This window comes from Eptatretus burgeri, chromosome 18, assembly GCF_056783735.1.
Source record: "Eptatretus burgeri isolate ZD-2024b chromosome 18, Ebu_testis_v1, whole genome shotgun sequence".
In the NCBI taxonomy this organism is placed as follows: Eukaryota; Metazoa; Chordata; class Myxini; order Myxiniformes; family Myxinidae; genus Eptatretus; species Eptatretus burgeri.
In genome coordinates this window covers 46122423-46144779 of record NC_140978.1, presented here as the reverse complement: position 1 = coordinate 46144779, position 22357 = coordinate 46122423, and the positions used below count along the sequence as shown (strand labels likewise).

The window sequence follows — 22357 nt, the reverse complement described above, 5'->3', positions numbered from 1 at the left end:
ATCATTATACATACTTGTACCAAGTTTGACTTGGATCGTTTCAGCCATTAAGTTATCGCGGTAACGAAAACCTATCACGGACGCACGGACAACCCGAAAACATAATGCCTCCTGCGACTTCATCAGCGGAGGCATAAAAAGGACTGGTACACACAGCGTTGAACTAACTAAAAATGCGGCCACAACGAGGGACCACTGAAGATCCAGGTAGACTCACCCATGGCCCTTTATGCTGAGATTGAAACAGCCAAGACGGTCACAACCCAGTGAGTCAGCCCCGCACTGGCAGCACACACAGTGGGTGACACAAAACAACTCAACAAAGTTGGGAAAAGTTTATAATGGAAAAAAAAAAACGCACAAAAAAATATGAAAATGTGTTAAACATCGCAAGACTTCAACACTGGTAACCCAAGATGCATTAACCCTTAATGGACCAAGAGACACATTTCCCTAAATTTTAAGGTGGTGGATCTCCGATATTTTCCCTGCAATTTTAGATTATTTTATGTTTGTACATTATTTGGCCTACAGGGGGCACCGCCGATGCAGTTACCCCTGTTGGATTGAGGAACAACTTATTTAAATTTGATGTTATATTTTAAATACTAATCGCAACATGAGAAAGAAGACAAGTCTTTCATTTCACCGTACTTTGGCTCTGTATTCATCCCAATCGCACATGGAGAGGAGTAGGGTAAATTTATTAACTGTCTGCCTGCCTGTCAGTCAAGCAAAATTGAAAATAATTCCAAACAGGAAACTTAGTGTTTTTAAATGTCCCATGACACCCAAAAGTACTGAAATTGCATATATACAGTATATACTGTATGTCCTATAGGAGTTTTCCATCGTGATTTCAGATCTGACAATGTTTTTTCACAATACTCGTTCTGTAAAATGTAAAATTAAAAAAACAAACCTCTTCGGGAAGGCCCCTAAAAATTCTACTGAAAGGGGCGTAACCAACATGACGTTAACTGCAGGATGACAAAGGCTGCACGTAAATTACTCGGGTTGGTGGTCTACGTGATTCTATTGGCTTTCTGCGCGTTTCCACATTCGATTGATCGACTCAATCACTTCGTTCATTTCTGCTTTTAAAAAAAAATCAAACATTTGGTTTTGAATAATGGATGACATGGACTTTGATTTGTCTGGTAGCGACAGTGAGTGTGAGAGAAATGAAGGATTTTGGTCTGAATCAGATGGAGAATTGTCGGATAACGTAGTCGCGGGAGGTGAAGTTCAGGCAGCTGGAAATGGAATACGGCCTTAGCAGTTCGAGCCCGAAGCAGGACAAACACAGGAAAATGGCGATGAAATTCCTGGAGTTCATTATGATCGGGAGAACATCGAAGGAAGACTCGGCAATAACAACTGGTTAGACAAAATCCTATTCGTAATTCAATAATGTAAATTCGACTTGCATACTGTTCGATATCAGAAATATTTTAGTGAGGTGATGTGACCATCGCAGCGGACATGTTTCTCTGCGGCGAATGAATCGTAAGGCCAGCGCATGTAATTGGCCGTGTCTCTCCGCGCATACAACGAAGCAATCTCGCTGTCCGGATACGATGAAAACTTGTGTGCAGAACACACCTTGCGACACAATTGTCTCGAGTAGTCTGATAAATCTGACGTTCTGTTGCATTTTTATTTATTTTATTCCTGCTGTCGTCATGTAGTGCCAGTAGAAACCAATGAAGAAAAGAGAATAATAAAAAAGCTATAGCACGTCAGATTTATCGGACTAGTTGGATGGACGACGGATTTATCGGACTAGTCTAGACTCTAGAGTTGACAAGTAACTTGTATTAGCATGCACACAATGTATAAGTCAATGCGTTAGAGTCCCGAGGCTATGCGGCCGTGTAATAGGACAGATAAATTTGTCTTTCATAGTTGTGCCAACATATTTTTCCCTGTTCATTTATTACAGCATTTTGGCGAAATGTTAATGAATAGCAAGCCCATGGAAGCAGTACCTTCACTTTAGAATAAACCCATGTATGTCGAGTGCAGCCATACCTGGCTTGCATGTATGTGGAATCGTCCCTCTCCCAGCAGGCTGGTTTCAACGAACAATTCAATAAGCTGCTAAATGTGGGTGCAAGTTTTTCACAGTTTGATTTTAAAATTATCTCCTTGCACCTTGAAATGATGCAATATTAATCTTTAGTATTTTAATTGGTATGTCCCTGTAAGTTTGTTTGTTAATGGAAACGTTCAACAGTCACATTTTATATTTTGTGGACATGGTGTAGCCCTTTATTGTGCATACATGTATTGAATTTGTACACGACTACGACAACGTAGTAAAGGGATAAATAATTGCCTCGTGATTGTTATGCATACACGGCTCAGAAGCAGAATTTCTTTTCCGCGAAACAATCACGGGAATTAAGACGATCAGTGAGATAGCAAACACATGTGCACAATGCATTTGTACGTACTTTATACGGCGAGTGACATCTCAAGTCAATCCACTCTGTGCGAGTTTCTGCAGATGACGTCAACGCTGCGATTCGCTGAAGTCAACTTTTTTAAGGGGCGGGGCATAGCAAGTTGTAAAAAGCACCAGAAATGTTCGAAATATTGGTCTAATAATCCCATTTTTGATTAAAAACAAAGAAACATGGGTGATTTCTTCACTAGGAAGGTCAAGTTAATATATAAATAACCAGAAAGTTTTGAGTGTCATGGCACCTTTAAGGACGTCATAAAGGACACAAACAACAAGCATGAAGAACTAATGTAACAGGTTCGATAGGCTGGTGTAATAGATACTGGGGAAAACAGCATTTAAACCTGGAATTAACTTATTTAGATGACCTTTACTATCTTTATTTTCTTTATATTTAATTATATACTTGAACCCTGCAGTAAACAAATTGTCTGTGATAGTACTGCAAAACTGGAGGTTCTTGGAAGTATTGTCGGACCACGCTATTCGTGGGGGGGGGGGTTACGTTCCTGGGAAATGCCACGATAGTAAATTCCACGAATTGTGGGGTCCGACTGTACTTCAATTTAAATAAAGATTCAATGGGGTGGTTTATATAGTACAACAGCCAAACATGGAAAAGTCCTCCAGAAAACGATTTCTGTGCATTTTTTGTTAATAGCAGGCATCCATGCTAGATCAATCAGTCATAGGGTGGGGAAGAAAATGTATGTGGATGCCACCCTCGAGTTTGACCTTTAAGGTCATTTTCAAGGTCAAAAGGTCAAATATTGTGTTTTTTACATTGTGCATCAATTGACATCAACTTTGCCTCCTCTATCCATATAAACTACTTATATTTTCAAAAACATGCATTTAGCCTGTTTAATTAACAAGTGCATTTTAAGTTTTACACATATGTGTATGGCATTCTGAAACACAAAAATGTGATTTTCTCGAAATGTGTTTATTTTGCATGTTAAAGTAATTTGCACACCGAATCTTTTTGGTTTAAACTATCACACACATTTAGTATACTAATTTGTCACTGTAAAAATCCTAAACAAACTTTTTTTGCAATGGCCACTCGCTTTATCTTTAATTAAATACTGTATAGCTCCCTCTTGTGGCAGTCAGATTTGTTCTGGTACATCAGCCAACATCTGATTTTATGGTGAATTGCTTGTTTATAACAGGCATCCATGCCAGATCAATTATAGTCATCGTGTGGGGAAGAATTTAATGTTGGTGGATGCAACCACTGATTTTGAACTGAAAGGTCATTTTTTCCTGGACTTTTCCCCGTTGAAAGCTCATTTAATGTTTAAATTTGCAAAAAGATAGTTATACTATTGCTGAAGTACACAGTCTCTGCAACATGCAACATTGTGTATTATATGCCTTAATACACAGCCCTACATGTATGATGCGAAACAGCAAACCTTTTTGATCTGAAAAAGGGCTATACGGTTTCACCATTTATCCATCATTACAATGTGTTTAAAATATTAATTAAATTAATGTGATGTTGCTGAGTGTGACCAGCTGGGTGACACAACGGAAAGGGAACATACAGTATTGGGTGTGTCACATAAGCCTACATGTACATGCATGTGTATCGGCATGAGGCTCTTGGTATGAATCTACTGGCTAGTTGGATTACAGCAGTCAATCGCATCACATCCGCAGGCAAAAGTGCACCTGAAGTTCTCTCTGAAGCAAGTACATCGAGCTGTTCTGCATTTTGATTTGCATCCACAGGCTACCAGCTCCAGGCAGGCTTTTGGGATTGGGGGTAGCCTTGTCCACACGGCTTTAAGGAAACCGGACTCCTTCCTCCAAGCTGAGGTGTCTGTAGGCGATGAGACATCTATGTGTTCCTGGTCTGCTTGCAACCAAATCTTTGCCTGATAATTAGCACGTGTAGCGTGAAGTTCAGTGCATCCCTTGTTGGTGGTAACATCTCTATTCCCTTCTTAGCCTTTCCAAAGAGTTGGAGCCTGGCATGGTTGACGGTTCGTTGGTCAGGTGTCCCATACAGGTGACACACAAACTGTTCAATAGGTGCAAGGTCTCCATCACGACCGATCCCCTTGACAAGAAGTGGTTGGCTTTCAAATGCTTTCCAGCATGACTTCTTTGCATGGCCACTGAAATAAGATGTTGTGTCACAACCTGTTAGCGCATGGAAGCCCAGTAGGTTTTCCCCTCACAGGTTGTGTAAGTCTCTCAGATACAGCATGTAGTGGGTAACATTTCCGATTCTTTGCTGTTCCAGACAACATCCACACTTCGGATATTCTTGTTGATACAAAGTGTATCAGAAGTCGCATGACATCTGTGTCTCTGCAGATTATGAGCACTCTTTGGTATCCTTCATTAACTGCCTCACACGAATGGAGTATCAGCCTCTTCATGGTTTCCGTGAAGCCTGGGGTCATCTCTCCTTGTTGACCTTGCATCAGTAACATCTGTAAATCTGCCTCCGGTTACCAGCTCAAATCGCCCAGGCAGATCTTTACCTTTCTTTATGATTTCCTCAGCTAAGAAATTGGCAAGATCAGCTTTGTTCTAATCCAAGGCAATGAACTGGACCCAAACCTGTGGGAGTGGGACATTGGGCCCATCGATGAGCTTGCGGATTGGTATCTTTTTTTTCCCAGTCGCTTTGAGCGAGTCACTGCCTTGATGGAGCTTTCCCCGATGTAGCGATCAAATACTACATCAACTCTTGTTGTGTGCCGTCCAAAGTGACGTGTTACAGTTATAACAAACACATCAGCATATTCACCAAATGTCTGACACCCAACAGGCTTTCCTAGAGCTTGGATGAGGGCGTGACCATCTATAATCACACATGTCTTCTTGTCAGCTTCTGGAACTTCAGGAGGTACTTGTAGTCCTGCCATCAATATGTTAATCAGCTCCGACTTTGAAGCAGAGTTCATCTTCCCTCCAACCTTGGCCAGAGACAGTGGGATTGGAGAGGGTTCATGCTTGAGAATGGTCGCCATTTCCAGTGGTCGCCCGGCAGTGACAGCATTGAGCAATCGCTGCAGTAGCTCTCTGTCAGCTTTGATTGTTTTCTGTACATTCTGTTTTGGTAGATATATTTGCCTTGTACAAATCAGCAAAGGTTTTTGAGTGGTGCTTCCTGAGTGTGTCATGAAACCCGACAGTTCCCTCAATCAGCCATAAGAACGTTTCTTTGTACATAGTACTGCATCAACGGTACGGGGCAATACATGTGTAATTTGACCCAAATGTGGTATGATGGTCCGTTTTACGGCATTCCGTCATTCCAAACACAATTTTAGTATGTCCTCTGAATAGTTGTTTACCGATTAACAATATGGCTTAACTCAAATCGAAATGTGGAATTGCCAGGCTCAAACTGAGACCAAATAAAGACTCCCCATACACAGTGTATACCAGCCGTCAAAAATAAGACATGTAAATGCCCCGGTCCCGTTTCCTTAATGGGCCCAGATAATTGTTGCATATATCTCTCTAACCAACACATGTCGATTTTTTTTATCAAAGTTACTCACTTTTGATGTGCAGTTTGCATCAATTATGCACACTGCCTGATAAAGCATGGTCACAACACCAAACCGCCATGTTGGAATTTCTTTGAACAAATCTGCCACAAGAGGGGGCTATAAAGTGTTTAAGAACAAATAAAACAAGTGGCCATTGCAAACAAAATAATTGTTTGGCATTGTACAGTGACAAAGTAGTTTATTGAATGTGTATGATAGTTTAAACCAAAAGATTCGGTGTGCAAATTACTTTAACATGCAGAATAAACACATTTCGAGAAAATCACATTTTGGTGTTTCACGATGCCATACACATATGGGTAAAAAATAAAATTCATTTGTTAATTAAACACCCTAAATGCATGTTTTTGATATTAAAAACAGTTTATATGGATAGAGCAAACAAAATTGATGTCAATTAATGCACAATGTAAAAAACACAAAATTTGACCTTATGACCTTAAAAATGACCTTTAAGATCAAAATAGAGGGTGGCGTCCACCCACATTTTCTTTCCCACCCTATGACTGATTGATCGAGCATGGATGCCTGATATTAACAAAAAACGCACCCCAAAGTTAAAAAAAAATACATGTTGGCTGGTGTACTAATAAGGGTGGCGTTTGCGACTGCTTCTGGATGACTTCAATAGCACAAAATTTCTGGATTTTGTTGTTGATTATCGTTAAAATCATTTTCTTAAAATAGTACAGTACTGTTTTTACTTCAACACTGCGCAGGGTATCGTGTTCTCTGAACTGCCTCGTTTGTTCAGGGTGTTCGCGATAGATCGCCCACTCTTCGGGAAGGACTCCTGCGACTTCAGTCCAACGTCCATTTAACAAATGCTGGCAGACGGGATTGCCCAGTTTAACGTCCATCCAAGAGATGGCACACACATCGATTAATCACCCTGCCTGTGAAACACCAGGATGACAGTTTATAGCTGGGTTGGGATGCAAACCCAGGCTACATAGCTTAGAGGTGTGTGTGTGTGTGTGTGTGTGTGTGTGTGTGTGTGTGTGTGTGTGTGTGTGTGTGTGTGTGTGTGTGTGTGTGTGTGTGTGTGTGTGTGTGTGTGTGTGTGTGTGTGTGTGTGTGTGTGTGTGTGTGTGTGTGTGTACCTCTGAGTCATCCTGCCAGTCAACTTCGTTATTGTCATGCATTAAAATAAATTGAGCTCAAATATTTTAAGAAGTTTGAGATACAGCAACCCTGCCTCATGGGAGTCTCCAATTAAAGAAGAACCAAGAAAGAAGCATCTGTTGTGGTGCATGGTACGGTATAGTACGTGCAGTACCTGTAGGACGATGCAGGTCGGCTGGAAGAAATCCATAACCTGATTTATGATCGGCTGGAACAGTAGTCGGTAATCTGTGAAAAAGCGATAACAATGTAAGAGGTCTTTTGAAAGCTCCTTGGTGCTCATGGTTGAGTCTTTGCTGTGAAATTCACTACCCAGCAGAGGAAACCTACAGGAACAGCTGATTTTATTCGAAAATAATCAGAATCACCACATTCTAACACAGGTGGAGGTCAATTAATTTGGTGTGTGATTTTGAAGATGATTCGTTACACCTGAGCTAATTTACAATTGCTATTAAAAGGGGGGTGGACGCTTATCCAACCAAGATATTCTAGTTTTGTATTTTAAATTTATTTTCTGAAAACTTGTATAATTTGTTTTTCATTTGGAAGTTTTGGGTTACCATGTGTAAATAAAAGTGGAAAAAGTCTGATTTAATGCAATTTAATTCCAGGTTAAAAGGCAACAAAAGGTGAAAAATTTGAGAGGGGGTGGACGTCGATTGTCGCCCGTCAGTAGCAACTCCCATTCATGCACCATAGACGCCCCCAGTTTTGTTCTCTCCCCACGCACCATAGACACCCCCAGTTTTCTTCTCTTCTCCCCCCCCACCCATGCACCATAGACACCCCCAGTTTTCTTCTCTCCTCCCCCCCCCTTTGTAAGCGATTGGGTTGCGTAGGTCCGCCGACCACGCCAGGTACCAAGAGATCACTTACACCTCAACTGCTTCTCCTCTTTCTGAACTCTCTAGCTTCCTCGTGTGTGTGTCTGATGGCACCTGTATTGTTTGCATAAGTTAATATTGCAGAAATTTAGATTGGGTTAGCTCTACACTTTGTCTTGTTTTGTAAATTATAACGGTATTTTCTTTTGCCACACACACTAATCCTTGCCTTCACCTGCTGTACATATTGTAATAAAACCTTTTATTGTGCCACATGACCTTTATTCACTCTCACTTGCAATAAATTATGTTATAAATGAACCCAGCTAGTTTCGTCTTTTCCTTCATTGTTCCAGCATGGTCTGCACACGAGTTTAGCCGGGAAGTTTTGCCCCACCGAATTTGTTCTCGTTAGCCAGTGCGCACTCACTGTATTGCTGGGCAGTAATCCGGGTGTACGCTGAGGGCACGAGACCATAATTGGCTCGGCCGTCCACAGGTAAGGTATCACGTGAGGTAGTGTAACCCTGCCAAGATTGGCAGTGCTAATCGGCATTTGTTGTTGCTTAGCAACCCGCCGGTGCACGAAGTTATCTGTGCCCGGCGGCCTCAGGGCCGGGCGTTCAGGAGGGACAAGAGTGTTTCCCTTCGTGGTGAGCCTCAAACTCTGAGTCCGTAACAACACCTATCATTTCTCAATCTCTCAAAATATCACCCAAATTGTTTCCACTCCCACTCACATTCCTGACCATGTCTCTGATGGAAGATACTTGCTTGATCTCTTTTTGTGGTCTAACCCTGGTGACTGTGTTGCCAATGTCCTGGCTCCAACTGGTAACTTGGATCATTCCACTGTTCCATTTGTGACCGTTACTCTTCATTCTCAACTCCAATGCATCCTTTTCACTGCACTGTATTTCAGTTTGGGAAAGCGGATGGGGACGGATTTCGTTCATTTCTTGCTGATGTACCATGGACCTCAGTTTTTACTCCTCGTCCTGATCTGGCTGCTGAGGAAATATCCCAATGGATTTGCACTGGTATGGACATTTATATTCCCTAACATATCTATTAAAAGAAGGTTCACTCCTATCCATGGTCTCAATGCAACCACCATTTCAAGCAGTACCATGTGCAAGGGTCTCAGGAGTGCAAATGTCCCTTCCACAAAGCAAGTCACCTCTGTAAAAGAGTTCTTGAGGATGTCAAGCAGCAATATGCAGCTTCTGTAGCAGATTCCATTGCGACTCAGCAGCTTGGCTCTCGGGAATTTTGGCGGATTTCCAACAGTGTACTCAACAGGCTTGGTGTTGGCTTAATGGTTAAGGTGGCTGGTTTAAGGTCCTCGGGTCCTGAGTTCAAGCCTGCTGGGTCGATGAATTAACACCAGGTTGGGTTAACTCAGCATGTCATCCTTCTGAGGTTGGCAAAATGAGTACTAGTGTACTACTGCTAAGCGGGGCATTGCATCAGCGGCACGGCCGCACCCCCAGCCAATGATGCTACTCGCAGCCTTGTGCTCCACACGAAGAAGGAGTGGTGCTCTCAACCACAATAAATCTTCCATACCTCCTCCCTTTCATGGACCAGAGGTTGTTATTTCATCTCTGCATAAGGCTAACCTATTTTCAAATTGCTTTGTTTCTAATTCTACCATTAATGATCAGGAACACCCTTTTCCTGATTTTCCATCTCATACAGACTGATATTCCTGTTCCATTTATCACTCCAAAGAAGGTTGCCAGAAATATTCGTACTCTCGATGAATCAAAAATGATTTGTCCTGATGGAATCCCTGTGATTGTATTGAAGATGTGTTTTCCTCAACTGTCATCGATTCTGGCCAAGCGATAAAACCTGTGCTTGTCTGCTTTAGTGTTTCTTTCATCCTGGAAAGTGACTTCTATTGTCCAGGTTTTCAAGGGTGCTGGTGAGCATTCTGAGCCGAATAACTATCACCCCATCATCTTGCTTCCTGTAATAAGGAAGGTATTTAAATGCTTCATCAATGAACAACTTCTCAGCCATCTGGAGGACAATGCACTTCTCAATGACTGCCAGTATGGCTTTCGTCATTCTTGCTCAACTGGTGATCTGTGATCCTTAATTACAGATCATTTCAACAGGGCATTGGAGTTCAAGGGTGAAGCTCGATTAGTTGCTTTGGATATCTCAAAAGCATTTGATAAAGTGTGGCACAAGGATCTGTTCCACAAGCTTCAGTCATATGGTATATCTGTTGTGATGCATTCAATAATTTCAGCTTTCCTTACAAATCGCAAGATGAAGGTGGTACATGAGAATCAATCTTCTCCTACTTGCTCCGTCAATTCTGGTATTGCACATCGATCTGTCCTTGGTCCCACTCTGTTCCTTGTTCATATCAATGATCTTCGTAATATTGTTTTGTCTCAGCTGGCAGTGTATGCTGATGACCCCTCACTTTACTGTACATCTGCTGATTCACTCAACACGACTCGTAATGAGGTTGGAGTTTCGCTGGACAATGATCGAGAGAATGTGTTGAAGTGGGGGCACGAATGGCTGGCAATCTTCAATGCAAAGAAAACTAAATAACGAAATTGTTGTCCATGTCTCACTCTAGAAACGGGTCTTTCCCTTCTGGGTACATAGGGTCTTCAACCTAAACAGAATCATATGAGCTTCGGCTTCTTGGTCTTGGCATCTCCTCTAACCCGTCGGGATAAGTACATTTCTGGTGTTGCTCAGAGTGCTTCCAAGCAAGTTGGTCGTCTTTCTCGAGTGCAGAGATATTTACCTCGTGATGCTGTCTTGTACCTGTACAAGACAATTATACGTCCCCTCACTGAGTGCTGTTGCCACATTTGGGCTGGAGTGCCAGTCTACCATTTATCTTTACTTCATAGGCTCCAGAAATGCCTAGTTAACCTGGTCGGCATGGAGATGGGTTCAACCCTTCAACTGCTCTCTTACCGTAGGTCAGTTGCCACTCTTGGTCTGTTCTGCAGATATTTTCATGGCAAATGTTCTGCTGGACTTTCTCACTTATTTCCTCTTGTACGAGTGTTTGGACGCAAGACTCGGTTTGCCATCTCCGCACACACATGCACTACAGCTGATCCAAAGTGCAGAACGAAAGGTGATGCAGATAGTTTTATCCCTCAGGTTGTCTCGCTTTGCAATTCACGACCTGTAATGTGCTTCTCATTATCTTACAATCTATCCACCTTTAAGAGGAATGTCAATTCCTACTTCCTACATCTTTGAGGTTCAATCGCATTTCACCTGACTTCTGCAACTTCCTGTGTCTTTGATGTTTTCTTGTTATTTTTCTCTTTTGTTTATCTTGTTTTGCTTTATCCTTATTTTTGTCTAACCTTCCATTAGGCCCTTGCCTCGAGTGGATTTATGCCTTGTTTGGGGAGATTTTCATTAAAAAACAAAAAAAAAATGAACAAACTACTAATTTCCACACCTTCAGTTGAACATCAAGCCTCAACAACCGGTTCGTGAAAGACTAGGATCAAAAACGCAAGTCAGATTGCACATTTACACGCACCAGTACTTTGATATTTGGTCTCAAAGTTGTCAATGAATAAAATGTTTTCCTGTGACACGATTTAAATAACTAATCAGAAAAAAGACGCATTTTTAACAATCGTAGACAAATGAAAACAATAAAGCAGGGATAAAAGAGTGGTCGTCGTGAGGAGATTTGGGTTTTGTTTTAAAGTAACCCCACCATGGAATCTCCTAACTTCATTCTCACCAGTCTCTTGGCTGTACTCACTCTGATCATCGATTCCATCCCGTAAAGGTACGTTAACGGAGTAGTATCGACCGCTTTCTGCCCCGACCTCATACATGTCACCTGCGAGAGACGTGCACAAGGTTAGTAACCATTGATGAACCACCATCACAAACAGCCACACTCAAAAATCCAACTACTTGTTCATGTTACGACGATACCCAAGAGATTCAGGAAGAAAAAAAACAACCCAATAAATAAACAAGAAAGATGTCATGCATCGCACGATACTTGCGAAATCCATAAAACTAATTTGACCTTAAAAAATAAATGGTGGTTGAAATAATGACAAAACACACAAATCCTCTTCAAATTTCAAGTCAAATGGATGAAAATTGACAATTTTAGAAATTCGGCCTATGTTGACCTTTTCGCCTATGATGACCTCAAAAATAATTGGCGAGTTAAATTCATTGACCTGATATGCAAATCCTGTTCAAATTTCTAGTCAATCGGATGAAAATTGAGGATTTTAGAAATTCGACAGATTTGTTGACCTTTTGACCTCAAAAACAATAGGCTTCAACAGGCTATTGTTTGAATAGGCTAATAGGCAATATGCTAATAGACCTCAAAAACACGTTCACTTTGAAAAAGTTATGTACACGTACGCTTTTGTACACTCAACATCACCTCTGAGTTTATGTACATTTTATAAACGAAAACTACGCTTTGAAAACTGAACAAGGTACATTTTCATGACAACGACAATAGTCGTGCTTCATACATGAAGTCTTTAATTTTAAAAATGTCCTTTTGTCGGTGCTTTGTCGGTACCGTATGCTGTCGAGATGTCCAGTGGTTACTGGGTGTGTAACCGGTTACTAAGTGTGTGTTCAGTTACTAAAGGCCCAGTCACACCTTGACGTTTTAGCTAGCAATGGCAACGTATTAAAATGTATGTAAAACGCTGGCTTACGTTGAACTTTTGATGTTTTTTTTAAAGATTCGGACGTATTCATAACGAATTAGTAATGGACACAGAACGTTTCGTTGTGTTATAGATAACTTAAACCAACGAATGCTGAACCTGTTGTCGGCCTTCACAACCTATGCCCAACGATAGTCTAACTTAGGCATAGCGCACTGCACGTATCGCCGACGATGACGTGGCGTAGGTTATGAAAAGGCTGCCGCACAACGATTCAAATCATAACCGCCGCAGAAATGGAAGTGTCAACATCGCAGTCACACCTTGGCGATCTTGCCAGCATATGCATATCTCTGAAAAATGCGTCTAAAACGCTGGCGCACGTTGAATACGGTATGGGTAAGTTTGGTATGCGTGAATAGAATGCTAAAGTACGCTATCATACGTCGTATGAAATGGAGTACGTCTTGTAATTTTAAACATGTTGAAAATTTTACGACGTACTTGCCGTATGACACACGCTCCGCATGCGATGGGAATAAGTTGTACGCACGATATGCGATCGTTGACACACAGACACACGTTACTTGAAAGGTGCTCATAAGTCAAAACACGTCAAGGTAATGATTAGCGTCAGTGTTCCAGACTCCCAGTTTTTTTTTCTTCGGTATGACGGTGTTCAGTGTACAGTGCGGTTATGATTTAAATCGTTGAGCAGCAGCCTATTAATTATATTATATTATAACCGCACTAGAAATCGAAGTGTCAAAATCACCATCATACCGAAGGAAGGAAGAAAAAAAAAAAAAAAACAGGGAGTCTGGAACACTGACGCCAACCATTACCTTGATGTGTTTCAACTTATGAGCACCTTACAAGTAACGTGTGTCGATGTGTCACCGATCGCGTAACGTGAGTACAACACGTTACTCATAGGTTAGAAATAACTTTCGGGTACGCTAAACATTACCTCGACGTGTTTCGACTTATGAGTAACTTACAATTAACGTGTGTCAACGATCGCATGACGTGCCTACAACTTATGGCCAGCGTTATGCGGAACGTGTGAGTCATACGCTGGCATAAGTCTTAAAATTTCAAGCATGGAAAATTTGAGGACAACCGAAAAGTACAATGTTTAAAGCCAGCGAACTACGACGTATGGCAGTGTTTTTCAGCGTGCTGTCAATGTTATCAAAAGTTACCCATAACGTATTCGACGTGTACCAGCGTTTTACACAAATTTTCCAAAAATCGGCATAAGCTGGCTAAAACGTCAAGGTGTGACTGGGCCTTAAGCAGCTAGCTTGCCAAGCCAGACGTTCCTTATCAGCGGTTTTGAATGGTGTGCTTCCTTGAGTGCTTTAGCCACATGGTGAATGTTCTACAAGAAATTTGGTAACTGAACACACCCCGGAGTCATTAGATTGTGATGAGAATAAACATCTATCCCATCTCTTCTTTCGGCCGTGTCGATGAATTTGTGCCTCAGGGGACAGATTTTGACATGACACGTTGCAAGTTAGAGGTTGGTAGGAATTGAAAGTGGGTTTTATTTTCATTTTTTTTTATTTTTCTCAAACGTGGTTAAAAACCCTGTGAAAATTCCTTTGTGGGAGAAGGGAGGGTTAGGTGGAGGTGAAAGGAGGGAGGGGAATGGGTGGGGTGGGAGTCCAGAGAGAGAGGGGGAGGAGTGTGATTAGGGAGTGGAAGGGGTAGGAGGGGAAATCCTGTTCCTTCATCATGTTTGGAAATACTATCATGGAAAAGTGTGAAACGGGACTCCAGTCAGTTCATGTATCTCGAAATCCTGTCCTTTCTTCATGTTTAGAAATACTATCTTAGGAAAGTTTGAAACAGGACTACAGTCAGTTCATGTATCTCGAAATCCTGTCCTTTCTTCATGTTTAGAAATACTATCTTGGGAAAGTTTGAAACAGGACTACAGTCAGTTCACGTATCTCAAAATCCTGTCCTTTCTTCATGTTTAGAAATACTATCTTAGGAAAGTTTGAAACAGGACTAAATGGAGTTCTTTCATCCCCTCTTCCTGTGCAGGCTGGAGTTCCTCAAGGTAGCGTTCTGGGCCCTGTTCTTTTTCTGGTTTTCATCAATGATCTCTCGGACTCTCTGGAAAATCCTCTATTTCTCTTTGCCGACGACTCCACCCTCTGCCGTACCATCTGTCATCCCTCAGACCGGCAAGCAGCAGCTTCTTCGCTCACTGCAGATCTGGATAAAATCACAAACTGGTCCAACACGTGGAACATGTCTTTCAATCCGGACAAATCTCACACTCTCACTATGTCTCTTCGAAAGGACCGTTTAGAAACCCCCCCCTCCATCCACTTTCTCAACAATCCTCTGGAAGAAGTCTTTTCTTTCAAGCTTCTGGGTCTCACTATCTGCCATGACCTTTCCTGGGAAAGTCACATTTCCAACCTCGCCTCAAAAGCCAGTCGCCGACTGGGAATCCTCCGTCGTGCAAAGTTCTTCCTCGGCCCTCTTGAGCTCCTGACCACTTACAAAGCTTTTGTCCGCAGCCTGATGGAGTACTGCTCTCCCCTCTGGGCTGGTGCTCCTGCCTCCCACCTTTCTCGGCTTCACGCTGTCGAAACCAGGGCATTTAAGATCATCGGCATCTCCCGCAATGAAGCTGAGTCTTTGGGCCTCTCACTCAATCACCGCAGGTTGGTCGGTGGTCTTTCTGTCTTCTACCGACTCCTCTCCAGCCTTGCCCCCCCTGCTCTCTCTGCGATTTGTCCCCACCACATTTCCACAGGGCGCTCAAGGTCCGCCAACAACCCCCTTCTGGTAAAACTACCAAAATCACGAATCACTGCTCATCTTCACTCTTTCATTCCTCTTTTTTCCCGCCTTTGGAATAAACTTCCTCACTCTATTCTTTCCCATTCTTCCCTCCAGGCTTTCAAAACAGCTGTTCACCACCACCTCTTATCTTCCCCCATCCAAATCCTCGATCTTTTCTAACCCCGATAATCCACCCAAGCCCACTTCCTTCAATTCCCCTGCTTTCCTTCCTTAAAGTCCCTGTAATGTCCATCTTCTCTTCGCCATGTTCCCCGTCCCATCCCCATCCCTCTCCCTTCCACAGTTCACCTAATGTGTCTGTTCCCCACTGTTTTGTCCCTTCCACTCCCACCCCTCTTGTCTCATGCCTCCTTGCTGTGAGTTGTGTGTTAGCTCTCATACGAGCCTCGACCAAGGTATACAAGAAAAAAAAAAAAAAAAAAAAAAAAAAAAAAGGACTACAGTCAGTTCACGTATCTCGAAATCCTGTCCTTTCTTCATGTTTAGAAATACCATCATAGGAAAAGTGTGAAACAGGACTACAATCAGTTCACGTATCTCAAAATCCTGTCCTTTCTTCATGTTTAGAAACACTATCTTGGGAAAGTTTGAAAGAGGACTACAGTCAGTTCACGTATCTCAAAATCCTGTCCTTTCTTCATGTTTAGAAATACCATCATAGGAAAAGTGTGAAACAGGACTACAGTCAGTTCACGTATCTCAAAATCCTGTCCTTTCTTCATGTTTAGAAATACTATCATAGGAAAAGTGTGAAACAGGACTACAGTCAGTTCACGTATCTCAAAATCCTGTCCTTTCTTCATGTTTAGAAATACTATCATGGGAAAATGTGAAACAGGAAAGTGAAAAATTTGAAAATCATTCCAAACACGGAACTTACTGTTTTTAAGGACGTCATAATGGACACATACAATAGACACAAAGAACTAATATAATGTGTTCGATACGGCGATGTCATGGACACTGGGTAAAACCATAATTTATTTATTAATAAGACTTTTACAATCTTCATTTTATCTACATTTAATTACTGACTTGAACACTGTTGTACACAAATAGTTTGTCGTAATACTTCCAAGAACCTCCAGTTTTTTAATACTTAAATTTAAATAAAGATTCAATGGGGTGGTGTACAACGGTGGTATTTGGGACTTTTTCTGCACTCCTTCAATAGCATGAAACTTTTGGAATATATATTTTTAAATGATCGTTAAAATCATTTTCTTTTCCCATTCGGGATTTTAAAATCAACAAGGACGAGTGATTTAAAAAACAATTAAACAAGCAGTCATAGACTGGTACTTACGAAATCGTCAACTTGACCTCTGACCTTGTCTAATAAAAGCTGTTTCTCGAGAAGGTAGCGACGCAAACCAGAAGTTTCTACAATGATTCTGTATCAAACCATCAAAAATCGTAGCGTTGACCGAAGCAAAAATTTCCATTTCTCCACGCAATTATATTATACCTTAACGTAACTCAACGACGCGTCTGCTCGAGCGCACTGCATCACGTGTCGACCCGTGACGCGTCGAGTGAAATATTTTTTATACAATCTTAAAACGTCTCCAAAACATCCGATTTTTACCAGAATTTCGACAACCGAGTTTTAAGCGTCCTAAGCGATCGCAAAACCGAAGACAAAATTACAATTGAAGTTAAAACGAACTCGTAACGTCGAGCGAAGCAAAAATACTCCATTTCTCCACATGAATTTACGGAATTATGTTTGACCTCACTGTGACCTTGACCTTTGACCGATTTTGACCAAAATCTAATCAGCACTAGCCATCACCCTCCTGAATCACGTGGTGTAATTTGACATTGGTAGCTTCTTCCGTTCTCGAGTTATCGTGCCTACAAACAAACAAACAAACAAACAAACAAACAAACAGAAACGGAAAGCATCAATATACTTACAAAATCTTTAGATTTCGTAAGTAAAAATAAATGACTAAATCGCACTGCACGGGATATCGTGTTCTCCGAACTCTCTAGTTTTCTGAAGTAACAGGTAAGCACATTTGGTGTCAATAAATATTCAGCATCGATAGTTGTACACGGTGATTTGGCTTGAGAAATCTATAAGAGGGATGTGAAGAGAGAACGGGCATACAATGCATCGCGCTATTCCAGCCTTGCAAGAACTCCTGTAGCCATTTAAATCACAAAAGGTGAAAAAAATACCACGTGTGTGAGTACGCTCCAATTACACAATTTCCTTCGGAAATAAATTATCGTTTTATTTCCTATTTTTCACCGACAATAGCTGTGCCACGATTCAGGATGTCAGCGACATCCACATCTATGTTAACACCAAAGTCCAATCGTCTGGCATCCAGAGCCAAGTTTGGGGAATAGACTGGACATAGTTTGGTGTGGAAAGCAGACCTCATTTTTGTGTTCGATTGGTGAATCCAGACGAATAAACACGGGGCCTGCTCTGCCATATCTCTTGTGAAACCTACGAAAATTATATTTTAAGGTAGGTACCCTAAATTGACAATTTCCGTGACTTGCGTCGGGTAACGTATTGACTATTGCACATATTTACTCCATGGAAATCTCTGTATATAATATATTTAGACAAATTGACTACCAAATTAAAGCTAACCATCCACTGCATCTGTTGACATGTGCTTTGTCACACCCTTCACTTTGTTACATGTTGTTGTGTTCCCGCCTGAATTTAAAATGGATTGAATTGACATTTTCTTTTTTAGTCACCGATTTACACAAAATACCACATAAAGTCAAAGTGGATTTTTTTTACAAATCAATTAAAAATAGGACCACGTGTCCCGAAACCTGGATCAATCAGTAGCAACAGTTACTCACCCCCCCCCCCCCCACGGACCCACTCAGACCCTGATTTTTTTTTTTTTTTAATGCCGTGAACAAATCTTAGTACATCACGATTGATGATGGTTGTGGAAAAGTTTCATTGAAATTGTGTTTGTAGTTTTGAAGAGCAAATACCTATTTTTGGGGGGCAAACCCCCACTCCCCTGTAGGCCATTTTAATGAGCACAGATTTTGATGCGGTAAATACACCTTCGTAAGGCATCTGATATGAAGTGTTCACGAACTGACTGACTCACTCACTCACTCAGCTACGGACACTGCTCGATCGCATAAACTCACCTGACTAAAATCCAGCTGAGCTAAAAATGAAAAGATGAAATGTTTTGCGTCAATAAGTATTCAACCCCTTTGCTATAACACTTCAAATTGATCTCAGGTGCATCCAATTTCCATTTGTCATCCTTGAGATGTCTCCACAACTTGATTGGAGTCCACCTGTGGCCAATTTAATTGATTGGACATGATTTAGAAAGAAACACACCTTTCTATATGAGGTCCCACAATTGACAGCGCATGTCAGAGCAGAAACTCGACCATGAAGTCCAAGGAACTGTCCGTAGAACTCTGAGATAGAATTGTGAGGAGGCATCGATGTGGGGGAGGGTATAAAACAATTTCTAGAGTGTTGAAAGTTCCCAAGAGCACAGTGAGCTCAATCACTAGGAAATGAAAAGAATATGAAACTACCCAGACTCTACCCAGGGCTGGCCATCCGACCAAACTGAGCAACCGGGAATGAAGGACCTTGTTCAGGAAGGTGACCAAGAACCCAATCACCACTCTGACAGCTGAATACTTGCAGGCAACCACATAGTTCACGCCAGCAGCAGCAGATGAAAATCTCTGCACATTTTCTCTCGACACATGTACAGTATTGCTTCACGGTCACTGCTGGAGGTCTGGATGACCTGTCCATCATGATTGGAACCAGTTTTTCACCACAAATGTCTCTCCCAAATAATGTAGGGGCAGGTATGTTGGGGAGATTCTGCTGCGCAGCTTTACAAATGAGAATTTGAAAGAGTGCACGCAGCATATGGTAGTGAAATGCATATGCTGCGTTCGGGCTTCATCCACATTGCCGTTAAAGTTGCCGTATAGCTTCAGGTGGAAGAGACAAGCTGATTTTTTGCCCTCATCAGACAAGGATACATCAGTGTCTCCACACGTGGTCAATGTGGTTATATCTTGTGCAGCAGACATAACGACCTCATACACCTTTTTCTTTCTGCGTCGCAAGGGGTAACCCACTGTCACACCCACTCATGACGTGACCACACAGAAGAGCTGATGCAATTGAAGACACTGACAGACGATTCGTTTTAACCAGCTGTCTTGCAATCTTGTGACAAGGTATGTAACGCCACGGCTTTCTGCACCCAGAGTTCTTCCAGACCATAAAGACGCACACTGCGGTAGATGGCATTCACCAGAATGTCAGTGTCCATCGCTTGTATCACAGCATGTGAGTATCCGTAGTGCTGCACAGTATTCCAGATGTACAAAGATACGCATATCTGCTTCCTCGTGAGATTCACACGACAAATATGGTAGGGCTTGTGATCCATTTCCGTAAATGACAGATCCACTGGAGAGGCCTCCATGGATAAGATGCACATCTCTCAGGACCATTTCAGGATATTTGCACCATGTTTCGGCTAAGTACCTTTGCAACGCTGATTTGTTCTTCGCGTTAGTGATGAAATATTTCCATGTTGGGATGGAAAGATTATCCTGAATCTGATATGTGCGACTTACATCTTGTGTCTTCTGTCGTCTGACCCTTCCTGGTTCCTTTAGGTTCAATTATACACCATACCAATCACCAACCAAGTTGACCATGTTGCACCCTGGTGGACGGGATATCAGCAACTTATGCAGATAATGACTTGCCATATTGAGGAACTTCTTACACCTGGTGTCCTGCTGCCGATGTATAAATGCCATGGCAGCAACCAGCAGCACAACATTACCAACAGTGGGTGGTAAGTGGTCTTATTCTACCCAGGAATCTGCAAGTCGACTCTTCATAGCCACAACATAATCTGCCTTATTACACTTCCTCATGACATAACCTTGATCATCTGGCTCAAAGAGAGAAGCAGGGTATTTAGTCCACTCATAGCTGAAGGATTCACTGTGAATATCACAAAGAAAGTGGAAGCTCTGGACAAGATTTCTCTCTTCCCGATGCATCTTTGTTTACAGTGATTTGACTAGTTTCTGTCGCTTCTCGTGCAAAGTTTGCAGATATACCGGAGTAACAGTTGTGTTGAGCATTTCTTCAGCTCTGCTGAGTGCTTCCTGTCTCTTCTCTTTGGCTTCTAAAAGATCCAGTGAGGAACACTTCTCTCCAGTGGCAATATTCAAGAGATCAGAAGACGATGAAGTAAATTGATTGAACAGGCCACCAACAAGCAACATCTTCATGTTGTTGACTGCATCTCTGTCTATCGATGGCTGTGTCTTCGCTGGTCATCTAACAGGTTCCCTCACTGACATGTACCATTCATTGCCTTAGTCTGCTCCAAGACAGCTGTAAGAGCAGGTGGTGATGTCGGTACTTCTCTCTGACAGCTTTTTGTTGTGTAATACCCTTAAAAAGCTGCATTTTGGCCTCTGTTATAGGTCTGTTCTTGGGCAGTGTCTGTCCATACACCATTGAATTTTCCACACGTCACATGGACTGTGAAATGACCCTCGTTGAAGGCCGTCATCACATCTGGTGGTAGGTGTCTCATAACAGGCAAGTAGTGTGGCATGCATGCTACATACTTTGTGTGCCCGGCAGATACCATGTGTGGCAGCATGTTACCTACTTCGGTCAAGTGTTGCTGCCACAAACCAGCTCTCTCCGCTTCGATGTACTTTTTCAAGATAAGTACAATATGGATCAATAAAATCAATGGTATCTGTTGATCGGATATACATCAGCCAAAGTCTGCCTGTTGGATTACTCTCGATGGCTGCATCAAATTCAGACAACATCTGGTTGACATGTTTTCCTTTGTCCAGTAGGTTTGCATGAGCTTGCGAGTCGGCATCCCGTTCTTGGCGTCCCAATGCATCTGCAAGATCCTGAATTAAGCCCAAAACTGAAGCCATAGCATCCATATTTACATCAGGTTACTCCAATGTGCAAGTCTCAAATGTGTTCCAGTGGAGCTCCATCGTTGCAGACATCAGTAAAGTATGACACCTGACCATGCCATAATAGTCCTTACCAGACATTATCTTGTTCATTGTGCGAGCTTTACAGATGCCAGCTTCGACGATGACTACCTTCTCTCCCTGAGGATGTGAATGGGTTACCATCGACACCCAAGTAGTTGTTGGTAATATGAAAGCCACCAATCCATAGAATTAAGCGTTGATACTTTATTTTTCTGTTAGCCAAGGGTGATTTCATATATGGCCTGATCACATGTATGGATGCAATATTCTTGATAGAGTTTCTGTGTAGCCGCCCATGCAATAATCAAGAGAAGATTCAACTACATCAGGCTTCGTCGGCGATTCAGGTAAGAATGGTCCATACCCAGTGATAGTTTGTGTTTGTGTACATGTCAGTGCTTTGTGGTGGTTGTTCCAGGTCAGAAGATTTATTGGATCGTCTCTCTGCATGGTATCCCGCTGTGTTAACTGCCACGCAACTGTGTGATCACCTGTGAAAAGAAGTAATGGTAAAATAAACATAATAGAAGTAGAATTACATTGGATAGATGGATGAAATAATGATTGTCAGGGACTCAGCTGCTCTATAAAGTATGCTTTTTTTGATATTAAAATTTGTAATCATTATATACACCCGGCATGCTTGTACCTCACAAATGAACTCAAATTTGTTGATGAGCGATGTCAAATTCACTGGCTAGCGCTTGTCAACTTGACATTGCTAATCAACAAATTTTCATTTATTTGTGAGTCACAATCATGCTGGGTCTATATATCATATCATATATGTATTACTTATTAGGTTAGGTGCTTGTGATTCCTGGACCAGTTTCAGCCCACTGAGCGAACGGCTTTGTTGTG

The 22357-nt window shown here is 41.9% G+C and overlaps 1 protein-coding gene and 1 pseudogene across 5 annotated transcripts in view; both read right to left on the bottom strand.

Moving 5' to 3' along the window:
* HDAC3 (histone deacetylase 3) overlaps positions 1 to 22357 on the bottom strand; it is a 72980-nt gene that overhangs the window by 2803 nt on the left and 47820 nt on the right. For all 5 annotated transcript variants that reach the window (XM_085864168.1, XM_085864165.1, XM_085864170.1 and 2 more), the window contains 3 exons: positions 11737 to 11817; positions 7292 to 7365; positions 218 to 282 (listed from right to left, as the gene is read on the bottom strand). In XM_085864168.1, the coding sequence (XP_085720294.1) occupies positions 218 to 282; positions 7292 to 7365; positions 11737 to 11817 (220 nt within the window). The remainder of the gene's footprint in view (positions 1 to 217; positions 283 to 7291; positions 7366 to 11736; positions 11818 to 22357) is intronic.
* LOC147009033 (uncharacterized) lies at positions 2551 to 5616 on the bottom strand (annotated as a pseudogene).